The sequence below is a fragment of the Odocoileus virginianus genome, chromosome 9, assembly GCF_023699985.2.
Source record: "Odocoileus virginianus isolate 20LAN1187 ecotype Illinois chromosome 9, Ovbor_1.2, whole genome shotgun sequence".
NCBI classification, from domain to species: Eukaryota; Metazoa; Chordata; class Mammalia; order Artiodactyla; family Cervidae; genus Odocoileus; species Odocoileus virginianus.
Window position 1 is genome coordinate 27,003,974 of NC_069682.1, and position 27,238 is coordinate 27,031,211.

Sequence of the window (27,238 nt, forward strand, 5' to 3'; positions counted from 1 at the left end):
CTTTAGGCAACACTTAGTAGAGAGGAGAATCACCTTTAACTTTCCCAAGTTTTCCAGATTAGAAAGCAAGCTAGATTTGTTTTTCAGAGAAGCCAAAAGAACAAGCTTTTTGTGTACACACATACACTACACTAAAAACTAATGTTTTTGTGTACACACTACAAGAGCAACACTTTAAAAAATAATTCTTTAAAATTGCCTGGTTTTAGCAAGTAAAATTTTATTAAACATGTAGTTTCAGCATACCTCTAATTCAGAATGACAAGTCATGTTACTAGCAAAAATATTGATGATCCATCAAGAGCTACAGTGCATCTCTCCTAAGTATTAGGTCATGATACCATTATGAAGGCTTCAAAAGGAAAATTCTCTCACGGGCTGAATTCTAGATTCCGTATTTTTCTATTAGTTCTTTTGCTTTAGAAATATAGGCACTCATGGCATCTTCCTTTGATAATCCTAGAAAGATACAAAACAGGTTGACTCACCGACTGATGTATGTGGAAATTAAGAAGGTTCATGTAACACTTAAAAACTACCTTTTTGAAGGTTCCAGGCTTCCCACTTAGCCTTTCCTTTTAGATCTAACAGTGCTGGACACTCTGCCAAAAGAAGGACAGATACATTCACAGAGTTACTTGTTATTCTATGCTTCTATACTGTTCAAGGAAGTGTACTGTTATTTTTTAATATGACAGCACAATACCAATATCTATGTCTCCAGTTACAGACTGTTTGTAGAGTCCATAGATCTCTTTTAGTTCCTCATCATCTGGCCTGGTTTTCAGCTTCCTCACGTCTTTGGCCGCCTTGTCAAAATCAGCCTAAAACAAAAAGACACAGTGCATTTGCTAACTTTAGGCAGGTTTATCTGCTTCAGGAGAACTTGAGGAGGACAGGAAGCTTTCAATCAGAAATGAACTATTACTGCTCTGGTTCTACCAGGATTATCCTTATTTTAATTTGTGGATACTTCCTTTGGTCCTTACCTGTTACACGGACAATGCACCTACATATTTGATACAGAGAACAAAATAAAATTCTTAATATTTAAAATGTTTATCTAAATGTTTAAAAACTGAAGACTACATAAATAAATGGAAAGATACTCCCTGTTCTTGAATAGAAACAATTAATAGTAAAATGTTCATCTTACCCAAAGTCATCAACAAATTCAATGCACTTCATTATCAAAATTCCAATGGCATTTTCACAGAGAGAGAAAAAGCAATCCCAAAATGTGTATAGAACCATAAAAGCTAAAGCAATCTTGAGAAAGAAGAACGAAGCTGGAGGCATCACAATTCCTTATTTCAAATGATATTACAAGCTGTGGTAAGCAAAACAGTATGGTACTGACATAAAAACGGACACAAAGATCCATGGAACAGAGTGAAGAGCCGAGAAATAAACCCATGCATATATGGTCAATTCATTTTGTTCTGCCCGTAGTCCGAGTCCCCGGTTGGGAAAGAAGACTCCTTGAAACAATGCAACTTGCAATAGGGGAATTTATTACTGACTCGAGCCAGGGCCTCCCGCCCTCACCAAGGGTGTGAGGACGAAAAGGCCCCGGGCCCCAGTTCTCTCGGGTATTTATTAGGTCAAAAAAAGCAGCAGGTAGTTGGCGCAAGTGGATTGGTTACACAGCGGGTAGTTGGCGCAAGCGGATTGGTTACACAGTTGCAAGGCAATTTTTGTTGGCCCAACGTGGGGCCTTCAGCTTTCCCCTGATAGGTTCCCTTTTTCTTGCTAGGCATATGTTGATTGGCTAGCTCCAGGAGGCCTGATAATTATGTTACCCCGGGAAACCAGGCCTACTCCTAATCTAGGCTGCCTGTCATGGTGTTAGCCGTGACAGCCTCACAATTTATGACAAAGGAGCCAAGAATATACACTGCAGAAAGGACAGTGTCTTCAGCCAACAATTCTGGGAAAACTGAATACACAAGCAAAAAAATGAGACTGGACCCCATCTTATACCACATACAAAAATCAGCTCAAAATGAATGAAAGATTTGAACATAAGATTTAAAACTGTAAACAACTAGAAAAAGAGATCGAAAGTAAGTCCCTTGACATCATTCTTAGCAATGATTTTTGGATGTGACACCAAAAGTAAAACTAGGTAAAACAAAAATAAACACAGGACACTATAGCAAACAGAAAACTTCTGCATAGCAAAGGAAACCATCAACAAAATGAAAAGGCAACCTACTGAATGGGACAAAACATTTGCAAGCTGTTTATCTGATAAGGGGCTAATTTCCAAAATATATACAGAACTCATATGACTGAACAGCAAAAAAAAAAAAAAAAAGCAAAACAAAACAATCTGATTTTAAAAGAGTCAGGAGATTTTTCCACAGAACACATCATTAAGCATCAGGAAAATGCAAATCAAAACAACAATGACATATTGCCTCATATCTGTAAGACTGGCTCTGATCAAAAAGGCGAGAAATAACCAGTGTTGATGGGGATTTGGCGAAAAGGGCACCCCATACAGTGTTGGTGGGAATGTAAATTGGTGCAGCCACTGTGGAAAACAGTATGAAGCTTCCTCAAAAATTCAAAAAAGAACTACCATATGATCTCGCAACCCCACTTTGGAGTATTTATCCAAAGGAAATGAAATCAGTATCTTGAAGAGACATCCAAATATACAAATGTGTCAATACTAAAGGCCTCTATTGGTAAGTTTCCTGTTTTTTTTTTTTTTTAAATACCATCTATACTCTCCAAATTTCCCATAATCTCCAAATTTCCCATAATGTGCATGCACATATTGTGTCTATAATAAGGACAAAGTTAAAATGCTACATTACTTCCCTCAGCTTCCTAAGGGCAGGACAGGGCAAGACTGTCCAGGAGGTATAGGGATCCTTCCCTTCAGGGTTGGCAGGCATCTCAGGTGTTCTATTTGCTGCGAAGTCTCGTGCCATCTTCCAATGACAGCAACTCAAGTCCTTTTGGCAAGCTAAGCCTTGATACGAATTCTAAGGCTTCTCAGAAACCTGCTAAGTCTCTGCCTTCCAGGAAGGAGTTTTTGGAAGACTGTGCTTCATGTTTTAAGGGGTATGGAACCATCTAACAAGCTCATGAAAGTCTTGGACCCTCTCTATCCAAAAGTGGAGCCCTTGACCATTTCCCAGGCAATTTCAAAGGTCCCCTCTCTCCTCTCTCCCCAGGCAGAGGAGAAAAACCCATTCCAGAGCAGGGCCCAGGGTCAGTCTTTCTCTCCAGCATGCCCTTCCCTGGCATTCCAACGTCATGCACTCGTGTTTTACGTGGCAGTTTCAATGTGCCTTCTCCCAGCCCAGCCACGATGAGCCGTGGTGGGAAAAACATTGGGCTCATGTCAGGATCCTGGGTTTTAATTCTAGCTTGGAGACACACTGCCCTGGGACTCTGTGTAAGCAATGGAGCTCCCATGAGATTTGGCTTCAGCTGAAAAAAAAAAAAAAAAAAAAGGCATCAACCTTAGCCGGGAAGTGTGAGGATGAAACAAGAAAAAGACCGTAAATATTCTTGACTTCATCCTGTTGACTCTGCCAGCCCAGAGCTCACCACTTGTATCACACTATTGATTCAATATGTATTGAACACCTCTGAGGGGCCAGGCCTTGGGAGAGCAGACAGGGATGAACAGGGCAGCCAGCTTTCACAAAGCTCAGCATCCTGTGGGAGATGAGTGGGTCACAGTGATTATGTGATACTTGCTCAAGGAGAGGAGCAGTGGGTGTCCTGGGACCACAGAGAAGGGAACAGTTGTGAGGGTGCAAGGCACCTTCTCAGAGAAGATGATGCTTAGCTGAGCCTGGGGTGGGGTCAGTGCCTAGGGGATGGACAGGGACAGGGAAGTGGGTTCCAGGCAGACCCAACAGTATTTATTAGGGCTCAGCACAAGGCTGGTGGGAAGGTATTTGTTTCCCCCAAGTATCCAGAACAGAGGATAGGCACAAACGTTCATCTCAGTAGCAAGAGCCTTGCCTTACAGAGTAATGGCAGGTGGGAGAAGCCCATCTGAGCCCTGTACCTCCTTGTTAAATACATGAAAGAAAAGTGAGTAGATATTAGGAGGGTCTGAAATTATCATAGGTGAGAAACAGATTTTTTTTTTTCTTTTAATATTTGGCCACACCTCACCACATGCAGGATCTTAGTTCCCTGACCAAGGATGGAATCTATACCCCCTTGCAGTGGAAGCACAGAGTCTTAACCACTGGACTACCAGGGAAATCCCAGAAACAGGGATTTAAAGGTACAGTCATTTACACTTAATTCCAAGCACTCTGGGCCAAAGGGAAAGTTGGATAATGTTCCCGTGCTGCTGCAGAGCTGGGCTCGCAGCTTTGGGTGAGGAATTTCAACCTCCGCTGAGCTCACTGTGCTGGAGCCGGTCCTCAGTACCCTCGCTGAAAGCTGACCCGCTGGATTTCCCCCGCGCCTGTGCCTAAAGGGTCTTCAAAACAACTGCCTTAAAACCTCTCCTCACACCCTCTCCCGTTCACGTTTTCACAAGGCCCCCCGACCCTGGCACACCACGGTCACATGGGGTGCATCCTGCCATGTACCCAATGCAGACATTTAAAATTTTAAAGAATATTTAGTGGTGACAGAAAGCTCATAGTACAAATAAAAAGAGAGCGAGAGAGCAAAATTATATAAAAGCAAAGTGTGTGTATAAACATATACATTCACATATCACATAGATGTTTCTCGAACACTTGAGAAAGTAACCTAATGCTAATGTGGTTATCACTTGGGTGAAGGAATGTCTGATGTTCTACTTTATATTATGGGCTTCCCTGGTGAAGAATCCACCTGGTTTCATACCTGGGTTGGGAAGGTCCCCTTGAGAAAAGAATGGCTACCCACTTCAATATTCTTGCCTGGAGAATTCCATGGACAGAAGAGCCCGGCGGGTTACAGTCCACGGGGTCACAAAGAGTCGGACAGGTCTGAGAAACTAACACTTTCCCTTTTTTCTTTTTTACTTTACATTTGTTCTCTTTCCCCCAACTTTCCACCCTGAACATAAACTTTTTTTTTCCTCCAAAGACCATAAGAACAGTATTTTAAGACCGTGGTTTTCCAGATCTCTGCACTAGCTTGGGAGAGCCCCTACGTGTGCCAAGGAGCAAGGAGAGGCCGCAGCCGCCCACACCTCCCTCTCCAGGATGGGAAGAGATGGCTGGGCAGGGCCCGCCGGGCCCGCTGGGAGCAGCCCAGGGCCCGTCCTCCCCCGGCCGGTGCCTGGTTTGCGTCTAACCAGTCCCCGGGCTTCACAAGAGTTGCCATAGGGAGCCCGGCACGCCGTCAACAGAATGCACCGGTGCGGACTACGCGCAATAAGGGGGCGCTGGCGATGGGGTGGGCGTGTCTCGGGGGGATCCCCGCGGACAGCTACCGGGGACAAAGGCGACTGGCAGCAGCTGCCCGAAGCGCCGGGTCAGAGATGCGCCGCGACCCCGGGGGGCGTCACGCCGGCCCCACGCCCCACTCGAGCGCTTTTCTCCTGGACGTACGCTCCTCCCCGCCCGCAGCAGCGCGCGCACACCCAGCTCACCTGCAGGGACATGGCGGCTAAACCTGGACGATGCCCGTCTCTAAGCGCCGGGTTCCCGGGACCCCGCGTCCAGGGACTCCTTAAAGAGCAGCGCGCCTCCGCCCGCCGGCTCCCACTGGTCGCGCTCCCGGGCCCGGCCTATGCCCATTGGTCGCTGACCCGCGAGAGCGAGGCTGGGCTGTGAGTGACACCGTCCGGGCCCGCTGGGCCGCGCTCTTCTCCCAGCCCAAGCCCCACAGAGAGTTGTGCGCTGCCAGAGGTTGCAACTGGCAAGGCGCAGGGAAGAGAATTTAAATGAGCTCCTCTCTGCCCCTGACTCGCTCTATTCATTGTCTAGAGGTTGTTTGCAGGAAATCCTGAGAGGTCTCTCCAGGGCACTGACCTCACTTGGGATTCCTTTTCATATATACCTCTGTCCTCTGCATGATTCTAAGAGCCTGGATGGCAGACAGCGTTTATCTGATATCTCTGTCTCCCGACTCGTCTTGAGGCACAGCCCATCAGAAATGAAGAGGTAGTTTGTCTCTTCTCCTCGTTATAAAAGGAGAGCCACTTACATTCTGAACACGCTCTGCAATCATCCCAACTGGATTTCAATTAGGGTAAAAAAAAAAAAAAAAAAAAATAAGCACAGGACTCTTCAACATGACCCCATTCTCCAGGGGAACAAACCCAGTGTCACTCCAAGTCTGCAGACACAGAACTGGGTTGTAATTCACATCTGATTACATTTTCAAAGAACTGGAACTGCATTTTCTGGCCATCTGAGGAGTTCATTACATAGAAGTCTTCATGGAGCAAAGTGATTGGAAGAAAGGGCAAACTCTGTTTTAAGAAAGCTATTGATTTGAAATGTCTAACAATGTAACAACATACAGGAGTTCAAGGCCCTAAAATGGTTGATCCTGTTTTTGCATAAGAAACATTTTACCTTGTTTTTGCATAAGATTACACTTAAAAATTATTTGCTACATCTTCATGTAAATCCCTTGTTTTTTTATTTTCTCCTCAAAACTATTTTCATGGTGAAGTCAATGAGTTTCCAAATAAAGGACAAAAAGCAAATTTTAGAACAATATACTGAAAGGGGAATTCCCTGGTGGTCTGGTGGTTAGGGCTCTGTGCTTTCACTGCTGAAGGCCAGGTTGGACCCTTGGTGGGGGAACTAAGATTCCACAAGCCATGTAGTAATGTAAAAAAAAAAAAAAAAGAAATTCCTTTTTCTGTACTGGGCAGAATTTTTTTCAAAATTTCTCAGCGATGAGAAGACACTAAAAGGCACAATGGAAATAGCAGCTGGAGAAGAGCAAGTGCTCTGTCTGCTGGGGAAAGCCCTGTTCATCAGTGTGTGTCAGCTGGGAGCAGTGAGCTCCAATATGGGTGTGTATCTGCAGTTGAGACATTTTGATATTATAGTCATTATAAAAAATTAGGAGGAAAAGAGAGGGAAGATACACTGTGCTCCATTTTATTCTCTAAGTTTAGAATGTTATTTTAAGCACTCTTTCCAAAGCATGTTCTTCTCTTGAGTTGCCATCCTCCTACTGGTTGCCAGAGCCATGACTGGCCTGTCTCAAGGAGCAAAAAGAAACAACAGAAACATCAATGTCCTCTGTTCAGTGATCATCATATACTAGGTACAATGAAAACTCAGTTTTGTGGAACCTTTAGGGAGTCAGTCAAGCTGGATAATAAAGATTTTTACTTTTACTATTATTAAATATTGATTATAAACCAGTATGCATACATACATATGTATTTTTAAAAATAAAGGGTGCATTTATGAGCATACCACTAATTTAAGAAATAGAACATTCCCCTTTGCCTCTGTGACTCTCCTGGTTCCATTCCATCCTATCCTCCTTATTCACTCACACTTTCATTCATCTAATCAAACAGTTATTGAGTGCCAACATGAGCCAGGCACCCTTCTAGGCTTTTGAGAAACATCAGTCAGCAAAACAAACAAGAAGCCCTATCCTTGTGTTACATTTTGGCAGGGGATGACAGATAATAAACATACACAAAAAGCAAATTATACAATCTATTGAAAGACGTTAGGTGATAGGTGCTATTTTCTTTTGCAAAGATTTTTTTGATTTGGACCATTTTTAAAGTCTTTATTGGGCTTCCTTAGTGGTCCAGTGGTTAAGAACCCGCCTGCCAATGCACGGGACACAGGTATGCCCTAGTCCAGGAACTAGATCCCACGTGCTGCAGAGTAATTAAGCCCATGCACCACCACTACCGAGCCTGCACTTTAGAACCCACGAGCTGCGACTCCTGAAACCTGTGCCTCGGGCCGGTGCGCTGAAACAAGAGAAGCCACCGCAATGAGCAGCCTGTGCACTGCAACCAAGACTAGCCCCTGCTCACCACAACTAAAGCTCTCATGCAGCAGTGAAGACCCAGCGCAGCCCCAAATAAGAATAAATATTACAAAATAAAATCTTTATTCAATTTGTTACAATATTGCTTCTGTCTTATGTTTTTCTGGGTTCTTGGCCATGAGGCATGTGGTATCTTAGTTCCCTGACCAAGGGTCGAAATTGCGCCACCTGCATTGGGATGTGAAGTCCCAAACACTGGACTGCCAGGGAAGGCCCTGATAGGTGCAGTTTTCAAAAAGAGCAGAGCAAAGAGATGGAGAATCTTGTGCATACGGAGTGAGGAGGTGACTTGCAGTTATAAACATGTCATCAGGATGGGCCTCTTGGGAAGATAACATTTGAGTAAAAGTTGAAGGAGGTGAGGGAGCTGGCCTGGAAGATCCCTGGGGAAGAAATTCCCTTGCAAAAACAGCATCCAGTACAAAGGCACTCAGAAATGAGCTTCCTGGCAGGTGTGATGTTCCAATGGGGCTGGCACAGAGGAGCAAAAGAAGAGGTCAGAGGATAGGAGATGGAGACCCAATCACATAACACCTTGCCTGAAAGCATTTGGCTTCAAGTGGGAGTCAAACAGAACCACCAAAGGAGTTCTGAGTGAGGGCTGACATGATCTGACTTACTTTTTTTTTCCTTTTTTTAAGAATCTCTTCTGTTACTCAACAGAAAAAAAAAATTTTTCAACAGGAAAACAAAAAAAAAGATGCTCAACATCACTCATTATCAGAGAAATGCAAAATCAAAACCACAATGAAGTACCATTACACACCAGTCAGGATGGCTGCTATCCAAAAGTTTACAAGCAATAAATGCTGGAGAGGGTGTGGAGAAAAGGGAACCCTCTTACAATGTTGGTGGGAATGCAAACTAGTACAGCCGCTATGGAGAACAGTGTGGAGATTTCTTAAAAAACCGGAATTAGAACTGCCATATGACCCAGCAATCCCACTTCTGGGCATACACACTGAGGAAACCAGATCTGAAAGAGACATGTGCACCCCAATGTTCATCGCAGTACTGTTTATAATAGCCAGGACATGGAAGCAACCTAGATGCCCACCAGCAGACAAATGGATAAGGAAGCTGTGGTACATATACACCATGGAATATTACTCAGCCATTAAAAAGAATTCATTTGAATCAGTTCTAATGAGATGGATGAAACTGGAGCCCATTATACAGAGTGAAGTAAGCCAGAAAGATAAAGAACATTACATCATACTAACACATATATATGGAATTTAGAAAGATGGTAATGATAACCCTATATGCAAAACTGAAAAAGAGACACAGATGTACAGAACAGACTTTTGGACTCTGTGGGAGAAGGCGAGGGTGGGATGTTTCAAGAGAACAGCATGTATATTATCTACAGTGAAACAGATCACTAGCCCAGGTGGGATGCATGAGACAAGTGCTCGGGCCTGGTGCACTGGGAAGACCCAGAGGAATCAGGTGGAGAGGGAGGTGGGAGGGGGGATCGGGATGGGGAATACATGTAAATCCATGGCTGATTCATGTCAATGTATGACAAAACCCACTGCAATGTTGTGAAGTAATTAGCTGCCAACTAATAAAAATAAATAAAAAAAAAAAGAATCTCTTCTGTTACTATGACTACAAAGAACAACATTGGAAGCAAGAGTCTTACTGTAATAATAATCCAGGGGAGAACTTATGGGTGTCTCCAACTCAGGTGGCAGCAGTGGAGGCAGTGAGATGTTCAGATTCTTCATTTATTTTGAAGGTAAAGTCAACAGGAGTCCCTGATAGATTCTGTATCGGTTTGAAAGAAAGAGAGGAGTCAGGACAGTTGTGAGATATTTGCCTTGAGTAACTGGAAGGACTATAGGTGGAGTTGGCCTGATGGGGTGGCAAAGATCAGAGAGTCCCTTGTACAGCAAGATCAAACCAGTGAAATCCTAAAGGAAATCAACCCTGAATATTCATTGAAAGGACTGTTACTAAAGCTGAAGCTCCAATACTTTCCCCACCTGATGCAAAGAGCTGACTCATTGGAAAAGACCCTGATGCTGGGAAAGATTGAAGGCAATAGGAAAAGAGGGTGGCAGAGGATGAGATGGTTGGATAGCATCACTGGGTTCAGCAGACATGAACTTGGGCAAACTCTGGGAGATGGTGAGGGACAGGGAGGCTTGGCATGCTGCAGTCCATGGGGTTGCAAACAGTCAGACATGACTTAGAAGCTGAAAATAAGCAACAAACATCAGAAGTTCCACTGTGGACATGCTGCATTTGAGATATCAGACATCCAAGTGGAAATGTGAAATGGGCAGTTAGATATTCAAGTCTCGACTGGGCTGGGTGTATAGATCTGAGACTCAGGGGTTCAATTTCTGAAACTTGGATGGCCCTAGAAACTCAGTGTGTATGAGGAGAGATGGAAACATAGCTGAAGAGTGAGCCATGGGAAATTTCAACACTAAATGTTTGGGGGGAAGAGCACAAAGGAGACAGAGAAGTGATCACTGAGGTGAGAGAAAAACCAAGAGAATGCAGAGTGGAGGAAGCATCATGAGTGAGAAAGTATGTTTTGTTGTTGTTGTTCAGTCACCAAGTCAAGTCCAACTCTTTGCAACAGCATGGACTGCAGCATGCCAGGCTTCCCAGTCCCTCACCATCTCCTGGAGTTTGCCCAAGTTCATGTCCAAAGTATGTTGGGTTAGATGAAGACTGAGAATTAGCAATTGGATTTAGGTCATTGTCCAGATCACTGATGACCTGATGGGAAGTTTTAATGCAGTCGTGGGGGTGCGGTTGGGGGGCAAGCCTGATTAGGGTGGGTTTAAGAGAAATCATGAGACTAACATATTGATAGTTTCTTGGGCTCTGCATTTGTTTATCCCCCCCCCCCCCACCTACATCACATTGTCTTAATTATTAAAGCCTCCCAATTTTGTTCTTCTTCAGGAAGGTCTGTCCTTGGCACCTTGCTCTTCTATATAAATTTTAACATCCATGAGTCGAGTTCCACAGAAGATTCTTGAATTTCTCTTGTCATTGCATGGGAATTCTAGCACATATAACAAGCTGGGGAAGCATCCTCTCGTTTTTGTATCCCAGAAGAAATCAAGTAGAATGGGGGGGAAAATTACAAACGAGAGGTTGCCCAGCCATCAGTGAGTTGAGCTGACCTTGTTCTTGCTGTCTCCCTCACTGTCCTTGCAGTAAGAGGCCACTTTCAAAACACAAAGAGAACTTGGCCGCTTATCCATCGAGTCTCTAACCTGTAGCCAGAATGAACGTCCTATAGCCCAAACAGCATCTGAGCGCCTGCTGCAAGCACATTTCATCCCAGCTCTCTTATGATCAACCCCAAATTCTTTTCACAGTGGTCGCTTAATACTAGTCAGGCCTGCTCAATAAAACTCGCCCAAGAGATTTTCCCCGGAAGCACCCGTTAGGGGTTCTTGATACTTTACCAACCCTGGCTCCCCTCCCCCACAAGCACGAAAGCAGAGCCGACGCCGCAGAGATGCGCGGCCAGGAGGCCGGGATGCAAACAGTCAGGTGCGGGGACAAGGATTGCCCCACCTCTTGTCTCCCTGGAGGCTCCTGGCCACTTTTTGAAGGTAGAAGATGCAATGGTTTTTTTTTTTAGCGGGGGGGAGTGGAGACAATGCTTTCCACATCCGCAGAAGCGCAGCTCGCCACGGAAAAGGAGCTACGTTGAGAGGCGGCCGTGACCGTTTGGACCACCGTCCCCTTGGCCTCGGCGCCGGGCATTCACAGCAGCGCAGGCCTCCTGGTCGGTTCGCACTGACGCCCTTTGCTTCCAGCAGCTGGCTGAAGCCCTGCACCTTCTCGCTGGGCTCCATGAGGTTCGCGGTCTTCAAGCGTCGTGAGCACGACCTGGCCTTCCTGCGGTTTTTCTTTCTCACCGCCTGTGCTCCTACTCCATGAGGGGGAACTGTCTCCCATCCGCCTCACACTTTCAAGATGTCTTCTGACAAAGCAGAAACACAGAAATTTCAGTATGAACTTGAACTTGAACCTGATGAAGAAGCCCTTGCTTGTCCTTCGGAAGGAAGGCTGGGGTGGCTTATCCTTCAGAGGATGCCTCAATGGATGGAGCTTCCTTTGGACACATCCTGGAGGACGCTGGTTCCTTCTGTGGCTCTGCCACTACTTCTGATGTGTGGGTGGAAGAAAAGGACACCCTTGGGAGTCTGGGCTGGGGACACACCCCAGCTTCCCAATGGGGCATGGCCCTGAGGCCCTGGTGAGCCATAATGCGTGGATCTCTATGCAGGCATGGCTTTGTCAGGGAGACTGGGGTGTTGGAAGGGTGCAGAACCCTTAGAGCCCTTGACCTTGGCAGGGTCAGGCTGTCTTTGCCCTTTTGCATAGAGGCCTGGCCGGGGCTTGCTCCCTCCCGGAGCAGACAATTCCTGCGTTGATTTGTGCTGGAGGCTAGGTGGTCTCTTCCCCTCCTTGGCTTTGCCACTGCCCTTCCGCCCTACACTTGGTCCTCCTCAGGTGGCTTATGTTCTGTGTTGTCCCTCTGAGTATTGTTAGAATGGGAATTAGTGGAAGGGGCTGCCAGCTTGCTGACACCTCACTGCTGTGTGTTAGCAGAAACTTTGGGTGGATCCTTGGTGGGCTGCTGTTGATTAGATTCACCAAAGTCTGGGGTTTCGGGGAGATGATGTGGCCCTCCTGCTCAGCTCTCTTGTACCTCAGAAGCAGATAGATGGCCATCACTTGGTTGTACTTCCAGCCGTCAGTGAGCCTTGGACTTCTTGCCTTTTGTCACACTGGACGCCACCATCAGGGTTCCTGGGAGTCAAGAGAGTAGCTCTACGTAAGGTTTGGTTCATCTTCACGACCTCTGTTTATCCATGGATCTTTCCTGATGAGCTCTAAAGTGCCTTTCTTGCTGGGATTGAGAATGAGAAATTTCTTGAGCAGTTTTTCACATTTCCTGGACATGTGAAAGGGCATATGGTCTATTCCATTAAGTACTGATTCCTGCAGCTCCTTGAAGGCAGGAGTCCATCAAAAGGTAAGGGGTTTGCAGACCAGTGTATATAGGATGATCCTCAGATTACACACGTCTACTGTGGGTCTATCTTATTTGGACTTGGAAGACTTCCAGGGTAGCCTAAAGGGGGACAGCCAATGAAGATATCTAGTTTGTTGCCAAAGGTGAATGTAACGCCAAAGCCATAGTCTTCAAAGTTTTTTTCATATCAGCATCCAAAAGCAGGCGCTCTGCCTTTAACTCTATGAGCAATGCACTTCTGGTGACAGTGTATCACCGATGGAATTTGCCAGAACCTCTTTTTCTTATGGATTTCCATGAGCCACCAGGTCCTCAAATATGTCTCTTCCATTGAGTAATTCCTCAAGGAAGTCAGAATGGATTGCTACAAATAACTGTTTGGGGAGGACTCAAGTCTTTCATAGTTCTTACTCAAGGGACCGTCTCTGGAGTCTGGAGGAGTTTGGCTAAGTCTTGTCAATGATCTTCATGACTGCCTCTTTCCTAAGTCAGGATGTACTGAGCCAGCTTTAGCCTTGTCTTGTTGCCCGTGGCAATGGTCTTGACTGTCAGTGATTGTCAATATGGAGGTCATCCTCAACAGAGACGTCTGAGAGGCCAGGAGCGTGTTGGACTTACTGCTGACCTGGGAGTCATGGTGTCTCAAGGTCAACTTAAAATTGAGGAAAGTTGGTCAGGAACTTGACCCAAATCACCTCAAAAGAAAATCACTTCCTGACGTCCTCTGATGAACTGATCTTTATAATGGAACCAAAACATAATGCCAGATGTGCCAATAAATAAAACCAAATACTGAAAAATCTAAATAAGAGAAAACAAAGTTTTAAAAAGGAAAAAAAATGAGAAAAAGAAAAAAGTAAAGATGAAAATGAAGAAAAGAGTTTTTAAAAACTGAAGGAAAAAAGAACGAAGAAAAATGGGGACGTGAAAGTAACAATTAGTAACAGCCAAAAACCCTGTGTCTACAAGAAACATTGGTGAGAGTTCTGGTCACTGAAAACCAGTTTCTTGAGCTAGAAGAACCGAAAAGTGGCCCAGCCAGGGAGTTAGAGAATTGAAATTTTATAATGATGGTCTCTTGTGAGACTGTACCAAGAAATGGGCCCATTTTCTCATTTTGGGGACTCTAGATCACTTTATTCTTTTGAATAAATTATTTAGGATCCCCTGAGGGTTTTTTGATTAATGGGTTATAGTTATAAACATTTACCTTAGTAGAAACTAAATCCTGTAGGCTTTTCATTTTCAGTGGCTTTTTCATCTCTAGCTTAAAAAGTTGTGATAATGTTTGGCTTAGAAGAGCTCATATTGGCTACACACACAAAAAAAGTTATATATGAAGCAAACTGCATTTTCCAAAGATTTTCTTTTACACATAGACTAAAATTTGCTACCCATTTCATTTTTTTCCTACTTTGTTACATTTTCTATGGTGAGATTCACCTTATTATTTTACTAGTCACTAATCAGAAATATAAGCTTTTTCCATAAATCTAAGTGGTTTTAAATATTACATTAACAATTACGATATGGTTCTCCATTTCTGATATCTGGTTTTGTGTGATTGGCTGAATTTGCTCAAGGTCTGATTGGCCTAAACAGCTGTTGATTATGAATATTCACAAGGAAGGAAGTGAAAAGACTCATACTTGTGTTATTTATTTGAAATAAGTCTATTAGTGCTACCAAATTCATTATAAACTGGTCCATGGGAAGAAAATAAAAACAGGACTTTTAGTACCTTCTGACTAATCAATGAGGTCAAGTTACTTCTAAACTAGTAAAGTTATAAAGTCAGTGATGTCCTAACACTGAACTGGTGATTATGTCAGGTGACTATGTCACAGGTTAGGTACAGGTGACTATGTCACAACTTTAGATAAATAATTTTCTACAACAAACATCTTAATAAATATAACTTCCCTGAAACCACAGACAACTAATACCATTTCCCAAAGCAAACAACTAAGTAAGCATAGCCAGGAAGATCACATTTCACATTATTTTAAAATTAATATGTTTGAAAACTCCTTGCAAAAAATTAACCAGAATGATTTCACTGTAACTAGCTTCAGAAAAAGACTGTGTCTGACAGGAGGCATTTTTACTTTTTTTGGTTTAACATTTATTATTATTTTGGGCTTCCCTGGTAGCTCAGATGGTAAAGAATCTGCCTGCAATGCAGGAGACATGGGTTCGATCCCTTGGTTGGGAAGATCTCCTGGAGAAGGGAATGGCTACCCACTCCAGTATTCTTGCCTGGAAAATTCCGTGGACAGAAGAGCCTGGCAGGCTATACAGTCCATGGGGTCCCAAAGGGTTGGACATGACTGTTACTTTAAAAGAGTTTTCAAAGTAAAGGTTCATAAATACCTTCCAGCTTTTACCCAGTTTAACAAGATGTAATGGCTAGCTCAGGGCTTTATCTTCTCAAGGTACCACTGCCAACAACCTCTCATGAGTTTAATATTCCTCTTTAAACTTGTGTCATTTTTAGGCTTGGTTTCAATGATAATACATAGACAGGGCTGAATTAAATTATAATGGCTCATCATTTTGTTTCCACCCTGATCATTTGGTTGTTGAATTGCATGTGTTTTATGTATTAGTGTCCAATTAACGTATTCTGCAACTGAACTCCACTAAACAAAATGTCTCCCTACTGGAGATATTAATGTGTTGCTTCCCCACCTAGCAGCCATTTCCCCCTTCATTTTTGTCAATGATCCTACTTTCATTTGGTTATGGAGCCATATTATGCACCATCTCCAAGAGAAGACTCATAACTGGTCTCAGCGAGTCTCGTTTGACTCACTCACCCCCGCCAGGGACTGGTTTCGGTGGGGGCGTGTGACTGATACTGTCCAATGAGCCACAGAATGAAGTCTGTTAGGGCTTCTTAAGAAGATTTTTCTTTCTGATAGAAAGAAATGCACGAGGGAAACTTCTGCTTCCTGCCACATGGTTGTGTGGATTGTGATGATCAGAGCTGTCACCACTAAACTGTGAGCTTGAGAGGACAAGCTTGAGGGCCAATGCCAAGAGTCAAAGGATGGCAAAGGGGAAGGACACAGAAAGTCCTTGGGATTTTGAGGAGATGTTGTGTAAGCCAATGAGCCAGTCTTGGAAAAGATCCAGACTTACAACCACTGACTAACCACTTTCAGTAGGAGGCTTTGTTAACTGCATACTGAAAAGGTCATTGATTTTGTAGCTCATCACGAAAGTTATTCTAGTCACTGATTTTAAGATAACATTACCGTTTATATAACAATTGTTATGTATGATACAGTAACCATCATACTGTGATGGTTAATTTTATGTGTCAACTTGACTGGCCTAATTAAACATTATTTCATTATTTCTGGGTGTATCTGTGGGGGTTCTTTGAATCAGGTATCCAAAATATTAAAGTTGACTCATTGGAAAAGATCCTGGGAAAGATTGAAGACAAGAGGAGAAGAAGAGGGCAGAGGATAAGGTGGTTAGATAGCATCACTGATTTAATGGACATGAATTTGAGCAAACTCCAGGAGATAGTGAAGGACAGGGAAACCTGCAGTCCATAGAGTCACAAAGAGTTGGACACAACTTAGCAACTGAACAACAAGAACTGTGGAGGTGCTTCTGGAAAAGATTAGCAGTTGAATCAGTGGACTCAGTAAAATATTGGGTTGGCCAAAAAGTTTCTTTGGGTTTTTCCATAACAACTTATGGGAAAAAACTTGAATGAACTTTTTGGCCCACCCAAAAGATCCCCCCTCCCCAGTGGAGGTGAGCACCATCCAATCCACGAACAGGGTTTGCATGCTCAGTCATGTCTGGCTCTTTGTGAGCCCATGGACTGCAGCCTGCCAATCTTCACTATTCATGAAGGGCCTGAATGAAACAAAAGTCAGAGGAAGCAGGAATTGCCCCTCTGGTTTCTTGCTACCCTGATTGAGTTGGGACATCCCATCTTACCTTCTCCTGTCCTTGGAATGAGATTTTTAAACTGTCAGCTCCCATGATTATCAGGCCGTTGGGTTTAGACTGAATCGACATCACTAGCTTTCCAGGTTTCCAGCTTGCAGACAGCAGACTGTGGGACTTCTCAGGCTCCATAACTCACATCTGTATCTCCACTGGTTCTACTTCTCTGGAGAACTACAAGCACACACACACAGGGCAAAGATGAGGATGCCACAGAGGGAAAGAAGAGTCTGCTGCTCAACTCTCCTACATTCTTCTATTGACAAACTTTTCAGCTGTAACTTTCTTTCAACAAAAAATTGTGGTTAATGACAAAACTTATTGTCAGGTCTCTTAAATGACTCTTATATCATGGCAAGCATATAAACCTAACTGTAGCCCAATTCTAGAATGAATATAAAAAGAACACTTTGTTATTCAAAGACCAAATTGAGTTCACAGGGTAAAACAACAGAGGAACAGCTATTATTAAAAAGTAAACTGATTGGTATAAGATACTAAATATATGTTAAAGTGATAACTTGAAAACTATGTTTGGGAAATATAGGGGAAATGTTATATGAAAAGAAAATCAGAACATAAAATTTATATTATTTTAATAATGTAAGTGCACACTTAAATGTGAAACAAATTAGAAGGAAACACTGAAAGGAAATGAGTTTTGAGGTTATTGGGTCATGGGAAAATTTTTTTAAAAACTCTTTTGTTACAGTGTTTGTATGACACAAATGGGAGAGAAATTACCTTCAAAATGTAGTCATTCATTTTAGCAACATTCTTGTGGAAATTTTATTGCTTAGTCTTCGGACAGAACAAGGCACTAAAATCATAGAGGCTTAATTTTTCTTAACCTATTATCTCTGAATTCAGGTTGCTACTGGATCCATCAGTTCTATTTATGAAGCACTCTGCATGTATCAGGCACTATGCTAAGCATTTTAAGTAGATTATTTCTTTTAATCCTCACAACAGGTACTATTTTTATCACTTCATAGACAGGGTTAATTAGTTTGCTTTAGAGTCATGTGATGATGAGGTTAAGATCTTGACCTTAGCTGGTTTTGATCCAGAGACATGTATATAGTGGCTGGAACTCTTCATAGAGTAAATATAAACTGAAATGATACTCAAGCTATAAATCTGAAAATTTAGGGGGACAAAAACTTACACATATTTCCTTCCCATTACTTTAGCATTTCAATCTGATGTGTTTCTGTCATACAGTTTAAAAACTAGATCTGAGACTTTATTATTGTTTAGGCTTAAAATATTTATTGGAATACTTTTTTAAAAGACTCATAATACTTCATTCTTTTAAAATTATATTTACCTTCCACTTTGATTGAATAATTTCTCATCTTTTTATCCAAAAATTTCTACTGAGAATTTTAAAACTTCTATTTGGCGGCACTACTTAACATGTGATTTATCCTCATCATTATTTAATCTTTGAAATGATACTTTATAATTTTTAAATCAGTGAGTTCATTGAAGGTTTGAGAGCCACTCTGTAGGACTAAGTCATTAACCTGCAATTTTACAGTAGATAAAGTACTGTTTTCATTACTTTGAAAAAAAAATAATAACCTTGTGATTGGCTCTTACATTTAACATTTTAATCTCAGCTTGCCACCATTAAATATAACTGATTTCATTGACCACATAAGAAGCCAGGAAAAAATCACTGCGTCACAAGTTAAGCTAATTCAATTTAAATTTAACAAAGACAGTCATAATCAGCAATTTACCAAATCAAAAGCCAGGGTTAAGTTACATTCAAAGCTAGCAATTTGGGGGACTTCCCTAGTGGTCCAGTGGTTAAGACTCCAGCTTCTAACGCAAGGCATGCAGGTTCAGTCCCTGGCAAGGGAACCAAGATCTCTCACGCTGTGCTGTGTGGCTCAGCCAAAGAGGAATAAAGAAGTTTATTAATGTTTTTCAAGGGTTGAATGGTTTATGAAGCTTATAACCTAACACAGTATTGAGTCTACAAACAGGTCTTGTTTCACATGACCTGCCTTAGGGTCTAGTGTCACAGCTTTTACCATTGGTAGTAGAAAGTCTAGCTGCCACCGAAGATTTTAAGTATTATATTAAAAAATCATGAGACATGAACTTCTTGCCTTCCAGTACCCAAAACACCCATGTTGTTTCTAGTGAATAAGGCGACAGACATGATAGAAACAGGTTAGAGCTGAATCAGGACATTCAGTGACATTTCAAGAACAGAGGGATTCTGTTGGGCAATGAGAGGTTGCTGCTAAAAATTGTGATCTGAGATTGCTTTACAACGGCATGTTTATAATTCATCGTGATGATCTGTTACTATTCATTTTACGAAACAAAAGCCTGTTACACTCAAATTCCTAACTTGGTTTTTTTAAATTTTTCTAATTAACAACAACAACAAATCACACTATACTTTACCCCGCGTAACCTGCAAAACTCTGACCACACGCACAGCTCCTTGTTTTGTTTACTTTACGGCCAGTCGGGTACTATGTAGGTGATGAAAATGAAGCTATACAGACCAAAGATGCGAAACAAAATGAGCGGTGAAGCGATTGAGCAAAAGAGGAAGATATTTAGAAGAGGAATAAAAGTGCTAAGTTAGACTGGAAAAGGAAAAGAAAGGGTGTGAGGAGGGAGGAGGCTTATTAGGTCAGAAGCAAACTATGGTCTCGGTCTTGACAAGAGTAAGTCAACAGATTGAGATCCCTGATCTTGAAAATGTTCTTCAGCTGTCTTAAAATTGTCTGACTTCCCAGCGACTCCATTCGTAACCATTCAAGCCTCCATTGGCTGGAGTAGTCACAGTGTTTGGAATTCTCTGAACTGCTGTCACAGAATTCAAGATAGCCTTTATTCGCCTCTTTACGGAGGCTTAAGATCGTCTACATCGTTGCTTGGAAGTGCATGGTTTCCTCACCACCCCCCCGTCTCCCCTTTATTTATTTATTTCCACATTTCCAGGGATTCGGCAGAGACTCAGTGAAGGGGGCACTGGTTTAGCGTCTCTTTGGCAAGCCGAAAACAGAAAAGCGAGAGGGGCTCAGACTACCAGGCGCTGAAAGGCAGAAATTGGGTTAGAAACGAACGGCGACTGGAGAGAGAACTAGCCTTTGGAGTCTAACGGGTACACTGGTCCCCAGGACAGACAGCGGAGAGCTGGCCGCCCGTTACCAGGCAACTGGCGATCTCGCGAGACACACCTTGCGCCTGCGCACTGCCGCTGGAGGGCCTTTCCCAGCGCCTCCGCCCAGCTCCTAAACTCTCTGAACTCTGTTGCGACGCCCTGGGCCGACTCTCCGGTTTGGGAGTGGTCGGATGCAGAAGAATGAAAAATGTTTTCTGAGCGGTTCCATCCCCCGCCCCACCGCATTGGAAGGCAAAGGCCGGGCAAGGAGTGAGCTCTGCGCACGCGCAGCGCCGCCACGTGGAGCCGGCGCCGGGGCAGACGTGAGTGGAGGGCTCTGCGCTGGGATGTGGGATCCGGAGGGGTAGCTCTGGTTGGGATCGAACGGGCGACTAGGGCAGGCGCGCGCAAAGTTGTCTAGGCCCCCCGTCCCTAGGGCTTCCCCGCCCCGGCGTGTTTTCTTGCGTCCCGACCCGGGCTCAGGCTCTGCCCTGTTTGGAGTTGAGCGTCTTTTGGATTCGAGAAGCAATCAGACAAAGCCCCACCCGGCCCTTCTGTTCTCCGCAGCCTAGAAGTGGAGGCCGACAAGAAAGTAACTCGAGTCGTGTGTGCCGAATAGTAGGTCGGCACTAGATAGACGGCAGACCAGAGAGAGATGTCCTCGGGGATCGATTACCAGATCCGGAAACTGAGTCCTCCCTGCTTTACTCCCAGCTGATCACTAAGTCGGGCGGATTGTACCTCCTGTTTCAACTAGCATGTGTTTCCGTCCATCGGCAACTCTGGTGAAGGTCACTGTCATGTCTGCCCAGGACTATTCCGACTCTCCTCTTTGCTGCTTTCAGTCTTGGTAAAGATTCCTCCTGGCTCGAGTCCACCAAGGTCTTTGTATGACGTCTTTGTAGCTGTGCCGTTCCTCTGCTTTGAACGTGACAGCCGCTCCCACTGTAAGGGTTGCAGGCGTCTTCACCATCTGGTCCTTCCCTTTCTCAGTATTTCTCTACTCTCACACCATGCCCTAGCGACATTGACATTATCTCCATTCATGCAGTTCCCTGGGATGCTCTTCCCGAATAGGTACTCCTTTTGGTGGGGATTCTTTAGATGTGGGTTAAAAGGTCACTTCCAAGGTGGTTCAGTGGCTGACACTCCTGTTCTCCCAACGCATGAGACCCCTGTTGGAATCCTGCTCAAAGAACTAGATCCTATATGCTGCAACTAAGACCCAGTGCAGTCAGATGAATAAATTTGTCACCTGCTCGAGGCCCTTCCTGACCCCCTTAACTTTGTCAGGCCTCGGGGCCCTAACCTTGAAGTGCATCACATGCTTTGCTGATGAGTCTCTCTCATAGACATTAGGCCCAGTGAGTTCAGTAGCTGTTTTTAATTCATAATCTCTCTGTCTTGGTGCAGTGTGTATAATCCACAAATACTTGTTCAAGTAAGACAGGTGGTGGGGGTGCTGGGGGGAGGCTCATTTTCCAGGCAGAGGGAATCGGGTATAAGGCCATGGACGGCTGGACTGGTGGCCTCGGTAAATAGTAAGTGGTTCAGTGGTGGGACATAAGGATAAAGGCTGATGGGGAGATGGGAACCCTTGTATGTCACCTTAATAAGTTTCCACTTGATCTTTGGGGCAGTAGAAGCCTCCAGAGGCACCTCAGCAGGCCCTTCCTAATTTTTTCCTTCTCCAATGCTGTTACTTGTTCCCATTTTGGTTCTGGATTATATCCCATGAGATTCTACTTATCTGGCTCTGGTCTCCCCCTCTAGATTCTGAAGACAGGAGGAGCTAATGCCCAGAGCTTCTAACTGTAAGTACCAACTTCCTGTTGTTTGGGGGGGATTTTGGTCATGCAGCTTGTGGGATCTTAGTTCCCCAGCCAGGTATCACACCTTTGCCCCCTGCAGTGAAAGCACAAAGTCTTAATCACTGGACTGCTGGGGATGTCCCTTCCTGTTGTTTGAATTCGGAGGCACGTGAACTGTAGCTTGTGTGCAGCGAAAGCTCCGTTAGATCACCGTATTTGCTACATGGTCACTGAATTCCCTCTTCCTGACCACCTTCAACCTGGTGCCAGCCTCTTCCAGTCACGTCACTGGATTTGGATGAGCAGCCTCCAGCTTGCAGAGCTGGAGGGGAAGAGCCGACTCCAATGACTGGCATGCGCAGGGCTGCCCTGGAAGGAAGTTTAGGAGACAGACACTGAGTCTCAGCAGTGAGCACCACTGACAGGAACAGTTCAGTTCAGTCGCTCAGTCATGTCTGACTCTTTGTGATCCCATGGACTGCAGCACACCAGGCCTCCCTGTCCATTGCCAACTACCAGTTTACTCAAACTTGTGTCCATTGAGTCAGTGATGCCATCCAACCATCTCATCCTCTGTCATCCCCTTCTCCTCCTGCCTTCAATCTTTCCCAGCATCAGGGTCTTTTCCAGTGAGTCAGTGCTTTGCATCAGGTGGCCAAAGTATGGAGTTTCAGCTTCAACATCAGTTCTTCCAATGAATATTGAGGACTGATTTCCTTTAGGATGGACTGGTTGGATCTCCTTGCAGTTCAAGGGACTCTCAAGTCTTCTCCAACACCACAGTTCAAAAACATCAATTCTTCAGTGCTCAGCTTTCTTTATAGTCCAACTCTCACATCATCCATGACTATTGGAAAAACCATAGCTTTGACTATACAGACCTTTGTTGGCAAAGTAATGTCTTTGCTTTTTAATATGCTGTCTAGGTTGGTCATAGTATTTCTTCCAAGGAGCAAGTGTCTTTTAATTTCATGGCTGCAGTCACCATCTGCAGTGATTTTGGAGACCAAAAAAATAGTCTGTCACTGTTTCCACTGTTTCCCTATCTATTTGCCATGAAGTGATGGAACCGGATGCCATTCGCTTAGTTTTCTGAATGTTGAGTTTTAAGCCAACTTTATCACTCTCCTCTTTCATCAAGAGGCTCTTTAGTTCTTCTTTGCTTTCTGCCATAAGGGTGGTGTCATCTGTGTATCTGAGGTTATTGATATTTTTCCCAACAATCTTGAGTCTAGCTTGTGCTTCATCCAGCCTGGCATTTCTCATGATATACTCTGCATATAAGTTAAATAGGCAGGGTAACAATATACAGCCTTGACATACCCCTTTGCCTATTTGGAACCAATCTGTTGTTCCATGTCCAGTTCTAACTGTTGCTTCCTGACCTGCATATAGGTTTCTCAAGAGGCAGGTCAGGTGGTCTGGTATTCCCATCTCTTGAAGAATTTTCCAGAGTTTGTTGTGATCCACACAGGCAAAGGCTTTGGCATAGTCAATAAAGCAGAAGTAGATATTATTCTGGAACTCTCTTGCTTTTTCGATGATCCAGTGGATGTTGGCAATTTGATCTCTGGTTCCTCTGCCTTTTCTAAACCTAGCTTGAACATCTTGGAAGTTCATGGTTCACGTGCTGACAGGAACAAGGTAGGAGCTTTCACTCCAGGGAGCTGAGTTTTGGTTTTCTGTGAGGTGACATGGGAGGAGCTTCAGAGGCCGGCAGAGGTCAGGAGACCGTGTCTGAGGGATGTAGGTGTGGAAAGGTGCCCTCCTGCAGCAGTGGTTCCCGATCCCAGCTCTGTATCAGTCACCTGGGCAGCCTTCTGACAAGTAAAGGAGCCCTGCCGTATTCTCAGGGACTTCGATTCAGCAGGCCTAGGGAGAAGGCAGTGGCAACCCACCACAGTACTCTTGCCTGGAAAATCCAATGGACAGGGGAGCCTGGTGGGCTGCCATCTATGGGGTCGCACAGAGTCGGACACGACTGAAGCGACTTAGCAGCAGCAGACCTAGGGTAAGGACCAACAATCTATATACTTTAAAAAGTCACAGCTTATTTTTGAGATGCAGCCAGGATTGAAAGAGCACAGAATTTGGATTTAGGAAACCAGCTGTGACTCTGGCAGGGTATTTAACCTGAGTCTGTTTCCTCTCCCACTCATGGAATTTTGTGAGAATCAAATATTTCTTGGAGAAAGTGCCTTACTTGTTCTGACATCCTTCTCAGCATTGGCAGCCAGGCTCTTAAGGTGTTTATTGGAGGGGATATTCATCCTTAATCTTGCCTGGGCCACTTGGGGGTGGAGGGGCATCTGTGGGATGAATGACCTGGCATGAGGAGAAATCTGGAATTAGAAAATTTGGTTACCTGAAAATAGGGACAGTCCCAAACTCCAGACTTCTCCAGAGCTAGCTCATTTACCTTCTTTCAGTTTTGCAACATGGGTCCCTATGGTTCCCAGGTGAGCCCAGGAAGTGAGGAAGAATACAGAAGAGAGGAACATGCAGTTGCCTCTGGATGGGATTATCAGGACATGCTCCCGAGAACAGTGATCTGTAACATTTTGCCAGCAATCATCCCTCTGTTTTGCCTTAACAGATTAGTATCTTTAAATTTCATTACAAAATTCCCATTATTTTCATCACACTGTCAGCCAGAGGAACAGCCTGCTTGCACTTACCAGAGGAAGGGGGAATCTGTGTATCTGTGTTTTAGGAAGGACAGACAAGGAACTTAGGGTCCAGGGAGGGGAGGAGGACTTACAAAAGGGCACAGAATGAATCATTCAGATTTTCAGCCATGTGCACATATTATGGCCCCAGGTCTTCAAAAATCACACCTGTTTAATGGCAGAGGCTCCCAGGGCCCTCAGAGATTCTGTGCTGAGGGCAGAGGGGTTTGGGGACTCACAGAGGTGGTCATGGGAACTTGTTCAAGGCTGAACCCCAGTGCCATGACTCCGAGTAGAGGTGCTCAGTGAGTATCTGCTGAACGGATAAATAGAAGCCTAAGTGGAAAGCAATTTAGAAAATGGTCAGAGATGTATCAGACTAATACCAGAGGTCCTGAAGAAGATAAATAATTACAATAAGCAGCAACATTGGAACATTTTCAATAAAGGAAACATAGAATTTCACTGTGATTACAGTTAAGGCAAAACATTCATAAATTGCCTGTATATGAATGAAGACTAAGTCAGAAAAAAATGGGGAAAATAAATGACTTAAAAGAGAGATTAGGTGTATGGTCACATATATATATATATATATATATATATATAAAATTATTTACATAAATATATATAATTATTTATGTACATATATACATATAAGTATATACATGTCTTATGTAAGTAGGCTTGCTCTAGCCTTTCAAAAATCAGAAAGAGCACAACCAAGATATCCTTAAGACGCGCATGTCTAGTTAACACGAATTTCCCTTTGCTGTTTGCTCCCCTGTGAAGGATTTTTCAGTATGGCTGCAGCCCCACAAGCACCAGGGCGGGGCTCCGTGCGGAAGACGAGACCTCTGCCTGTGAAAACGTCACTGAACAACCCGTACAGCATCTGCTGGGGCGCCCTGGACAGGGAGGACATGCACTTCATACTGCAGACCCTGGAGGACAGAATTCAGTCTCTTGGGCTTCAGAAGATTGAGGATAGGAAGAGAAAGAAAAAGCAGCCCCCTTTGAAAAAACAAAGCGGAGACATGAGCAGCATAGACGTGGACACTGGTGAGGATCTGAAGGAAGAAAAGCCCAGAGGTGATGCCCCGGTGTCAGGGTGGACCCCGGCTGATGTCAGGAAGCAGCTTGCTATCGGCATCAACGAGGTCACCAGAGCGCTAGAGAGGAACGAGCTGCTCTTGGCCTTGGTGTGTAAGTCTGCCAAGCCAGCCATCATGACCTCACACCTGGTGCAGCTGAGTGTCAGCAGAGGTGTCCCTGCCTGCCAGGTGCCCCGGCTCAGCGAGAGGCTCGCACCTGTCCTGGGCTTAAAATGCGTCCTGGCCTTGGGGTTCAAGAGGAACACTACTGCCTTTGGGGAGGAACTGAGGGCCATCCTCCCCAGAGTCCCCCGTCTGAATGTGGCATGGCTCCAGGATGCACTCGAAGACCCCAGGGAGAACCTGCAGACAGAATCTTTGGAAAGCCAAGATGAAGAGATTCTGGACACTTCCTTTGAAGACCTCTCTAAACCCAAGAGAAAGCATGCTGAGGGTCAGCAGGCTGTAGTGTTACAACCCCTGAAAATAAAGAAACTGATTCCAAACCCCAATAAGATAAGAAAACCACCCAAAAGTAAAAGAACAGCTTCAAAGTAATCTTGTATAAACCTGTCACTTGATATATAGAGTCATAGATTCATTGATAAGTTGTAAATGACACCTCATTAAGAAGCCTTGACATGAATAAAATGACTTTTACATATATTTTTGGGACTGTTTAGTGTCATTCCTTTCACATGTGTAAAATTTTTTGTGACTGTGGAATACAGATATGCTGAAGCTTAGAAATACCAAGTGCAGAGACTGTTCAGAAGCATGAATATCAAAACAAAGCTTTATTGAAACGAAGGTCCAGGCTGGTATAAATTCACCTTTTAAAGGGCTGGTACAGTGCTTATGAGCAAGAACATCTGTATCCTGCAACACTGAACATCTTTCCATCCAAACTTAGAAAACGTGCCACACAAACACAGTTCCAGTTGAGGGGCGGGGGGGGCGGTGATGAGGCTAGACTGCAGTACCATCCATGTAGGGGAGATACTAAATGCTGAGCAACATACTTCTCAGAAGGAATACGTTATTTTTACTGTCAGTTTGCCTTTCTTGTAGGTATGGGCTTGGGGGAAAGGTTAAACATAGAAAATGCCAAGTAAGCTATTTTGACTAGAATTCACCACTTTATATGGTTAACTTACTTCCTTGGAATTTTATTATTTTCTCCCCTTGGAACTTTAACATGTATAGAAAGTATGATGGAAATAGGTGAAATGAGGCAGGGAGAGAATAAAAAAGTAAACGGAGGAGCCTGTATGCTCCGATGTGGGTCTGTCGTGACAGGGTCATTTGTGTTAGTATGTGGAGCATAATTGATGCTCTGAGTGAAAGCATTGCTATTTATAGTGTTGTTGTTTGTGAAAGGTATTTTCTGTAATTTACAGGGAAAGAATTGGGTTAAGGTTTATTTTCAGCCTAAATTTTGGTTGATCTGTGGATTATGCCACCTGTTTCTTAAATTGACTGAATGTCATCCTGACCAAAAAGGTGGTGGGGGGAGGCAAGGATATGTCATGGACTGGAGCATTTCCACTGCTGACAAAGGACACGGGATA

The 27,238-nt window shown here is 44.0% G+C and overlaps 2 protein-coding genes across 10 annotated transcripts; one reads left to right on the forward strand and one right to left on the reverse strand.

The window, feature by feature from the left end:
- Nucleotides 1-200: 200 nt before the first annotated feature.
- ACBD7 (acyl-CoA binding domain containing 7) lies at nt 201-20,141 on the reverse strand. Of its 4 annotated transcripts, none has more exons than XM_020881380.2 (5): nt 20,078-20,141; nt 16,949-17,131; nt 707-824; nt 540-602; nt 201-459 (listed from the first exon to the last, which is right to left on the reverse strand). In XM_020881380.2, the coding sequence occupies exons 2-5, from the start codon at nt 17,087-17,089 to the stop codon at nt 386-388; spliced, it is 396 nt and encodes a 131-aa protein (XP_020737039.1). In that variant the 5' UTR covers nt 17,090-17,131; nt 20,078-20,141; the 3' UTR covers nt 201-385. The 4 variants fall into 4 exon arrangements, with proteins under 4 accessions (XP_020737039.1, XP_020737040.1, XP_020737044.1 ...); XM_020881381.2 differs by lacking the exon at nt 20,078-20,141 and adding an exon at nt 19,385-19,538; XM_020881385.2 differs by lacking the exons at nt 16,949-17,131; nt 20,078-20,141 and adding an exon at nt 5,983-6,070.
- Nucleotides 9,688-26,333, forward strand: RPP38 (ribonuclease P/MRP subunit p38). Of its 6 annotated transcripts, XM_070472111.1 has the most exons (4): nt 20,138-20,416; nt 20,661-20,943; nt 21,867-21,907; nt 25,366-26,333. In XM_070472111.1, the coding sequence occupies exon 4, from the start codon at nt 25,377-25,379 to the stop codon at nt 26,223-26,225; it is 849 nt and encodes a 282-aa protein (XP_070328212.1). In that variant the 5' UTR covers nt 20,138-20,416; nt 20,661-20,943; nt 21,867-21,907; nt 25,366-25,376; the 3' UTR covers nt 26,226-26,333. The 6 variants fall into 6 exon arrangements, with proteins under 6 accessions (XP_020737030.2, XP_070328212.1, XP_020737027.2 ...); XM_020881371.2 differs by lacking the exons at nt 20,138-20,416; nt 20,661-20,943 and adding an exon at nt 9,688-9,706; XM_020881368.2 differs by lacking the exon at nt 20,661-20,943.
- The last annotated feature ends 905 nt before the right edge of the window (nt 26,334-27,238 follow it).

Coding starts and splice junctions, on each gene's coding strand:
- ACBD7 (XM_020881380.2), bottom strand. CDS start 17,089: ATGGAGCCTGAGAAGTCCCACAGTCTGCTGTCTGCAAGCTGGAAACCT. Junction 825..16,948: donor CATTCCAAGGACAGGAGAAG/GTAAGATGGGAT, acceptor TTTTTGTTTTAG/GCTGATTTTGACAAGGCGGC. Junction 460..539: donor AGCCTGGAACCTTCAAAAAG/GTAGTTTTTAAG, acceptor GTATCTTTCTAG/GATTATCAAAGGAAGATGCC.
- RPP38 (XM_020881371.2), top strand. CDS start 25,377: ATGGCTGCAGCCCCACAAGCACCAGGGCGGGGCTCCGTGCGGAAGACG.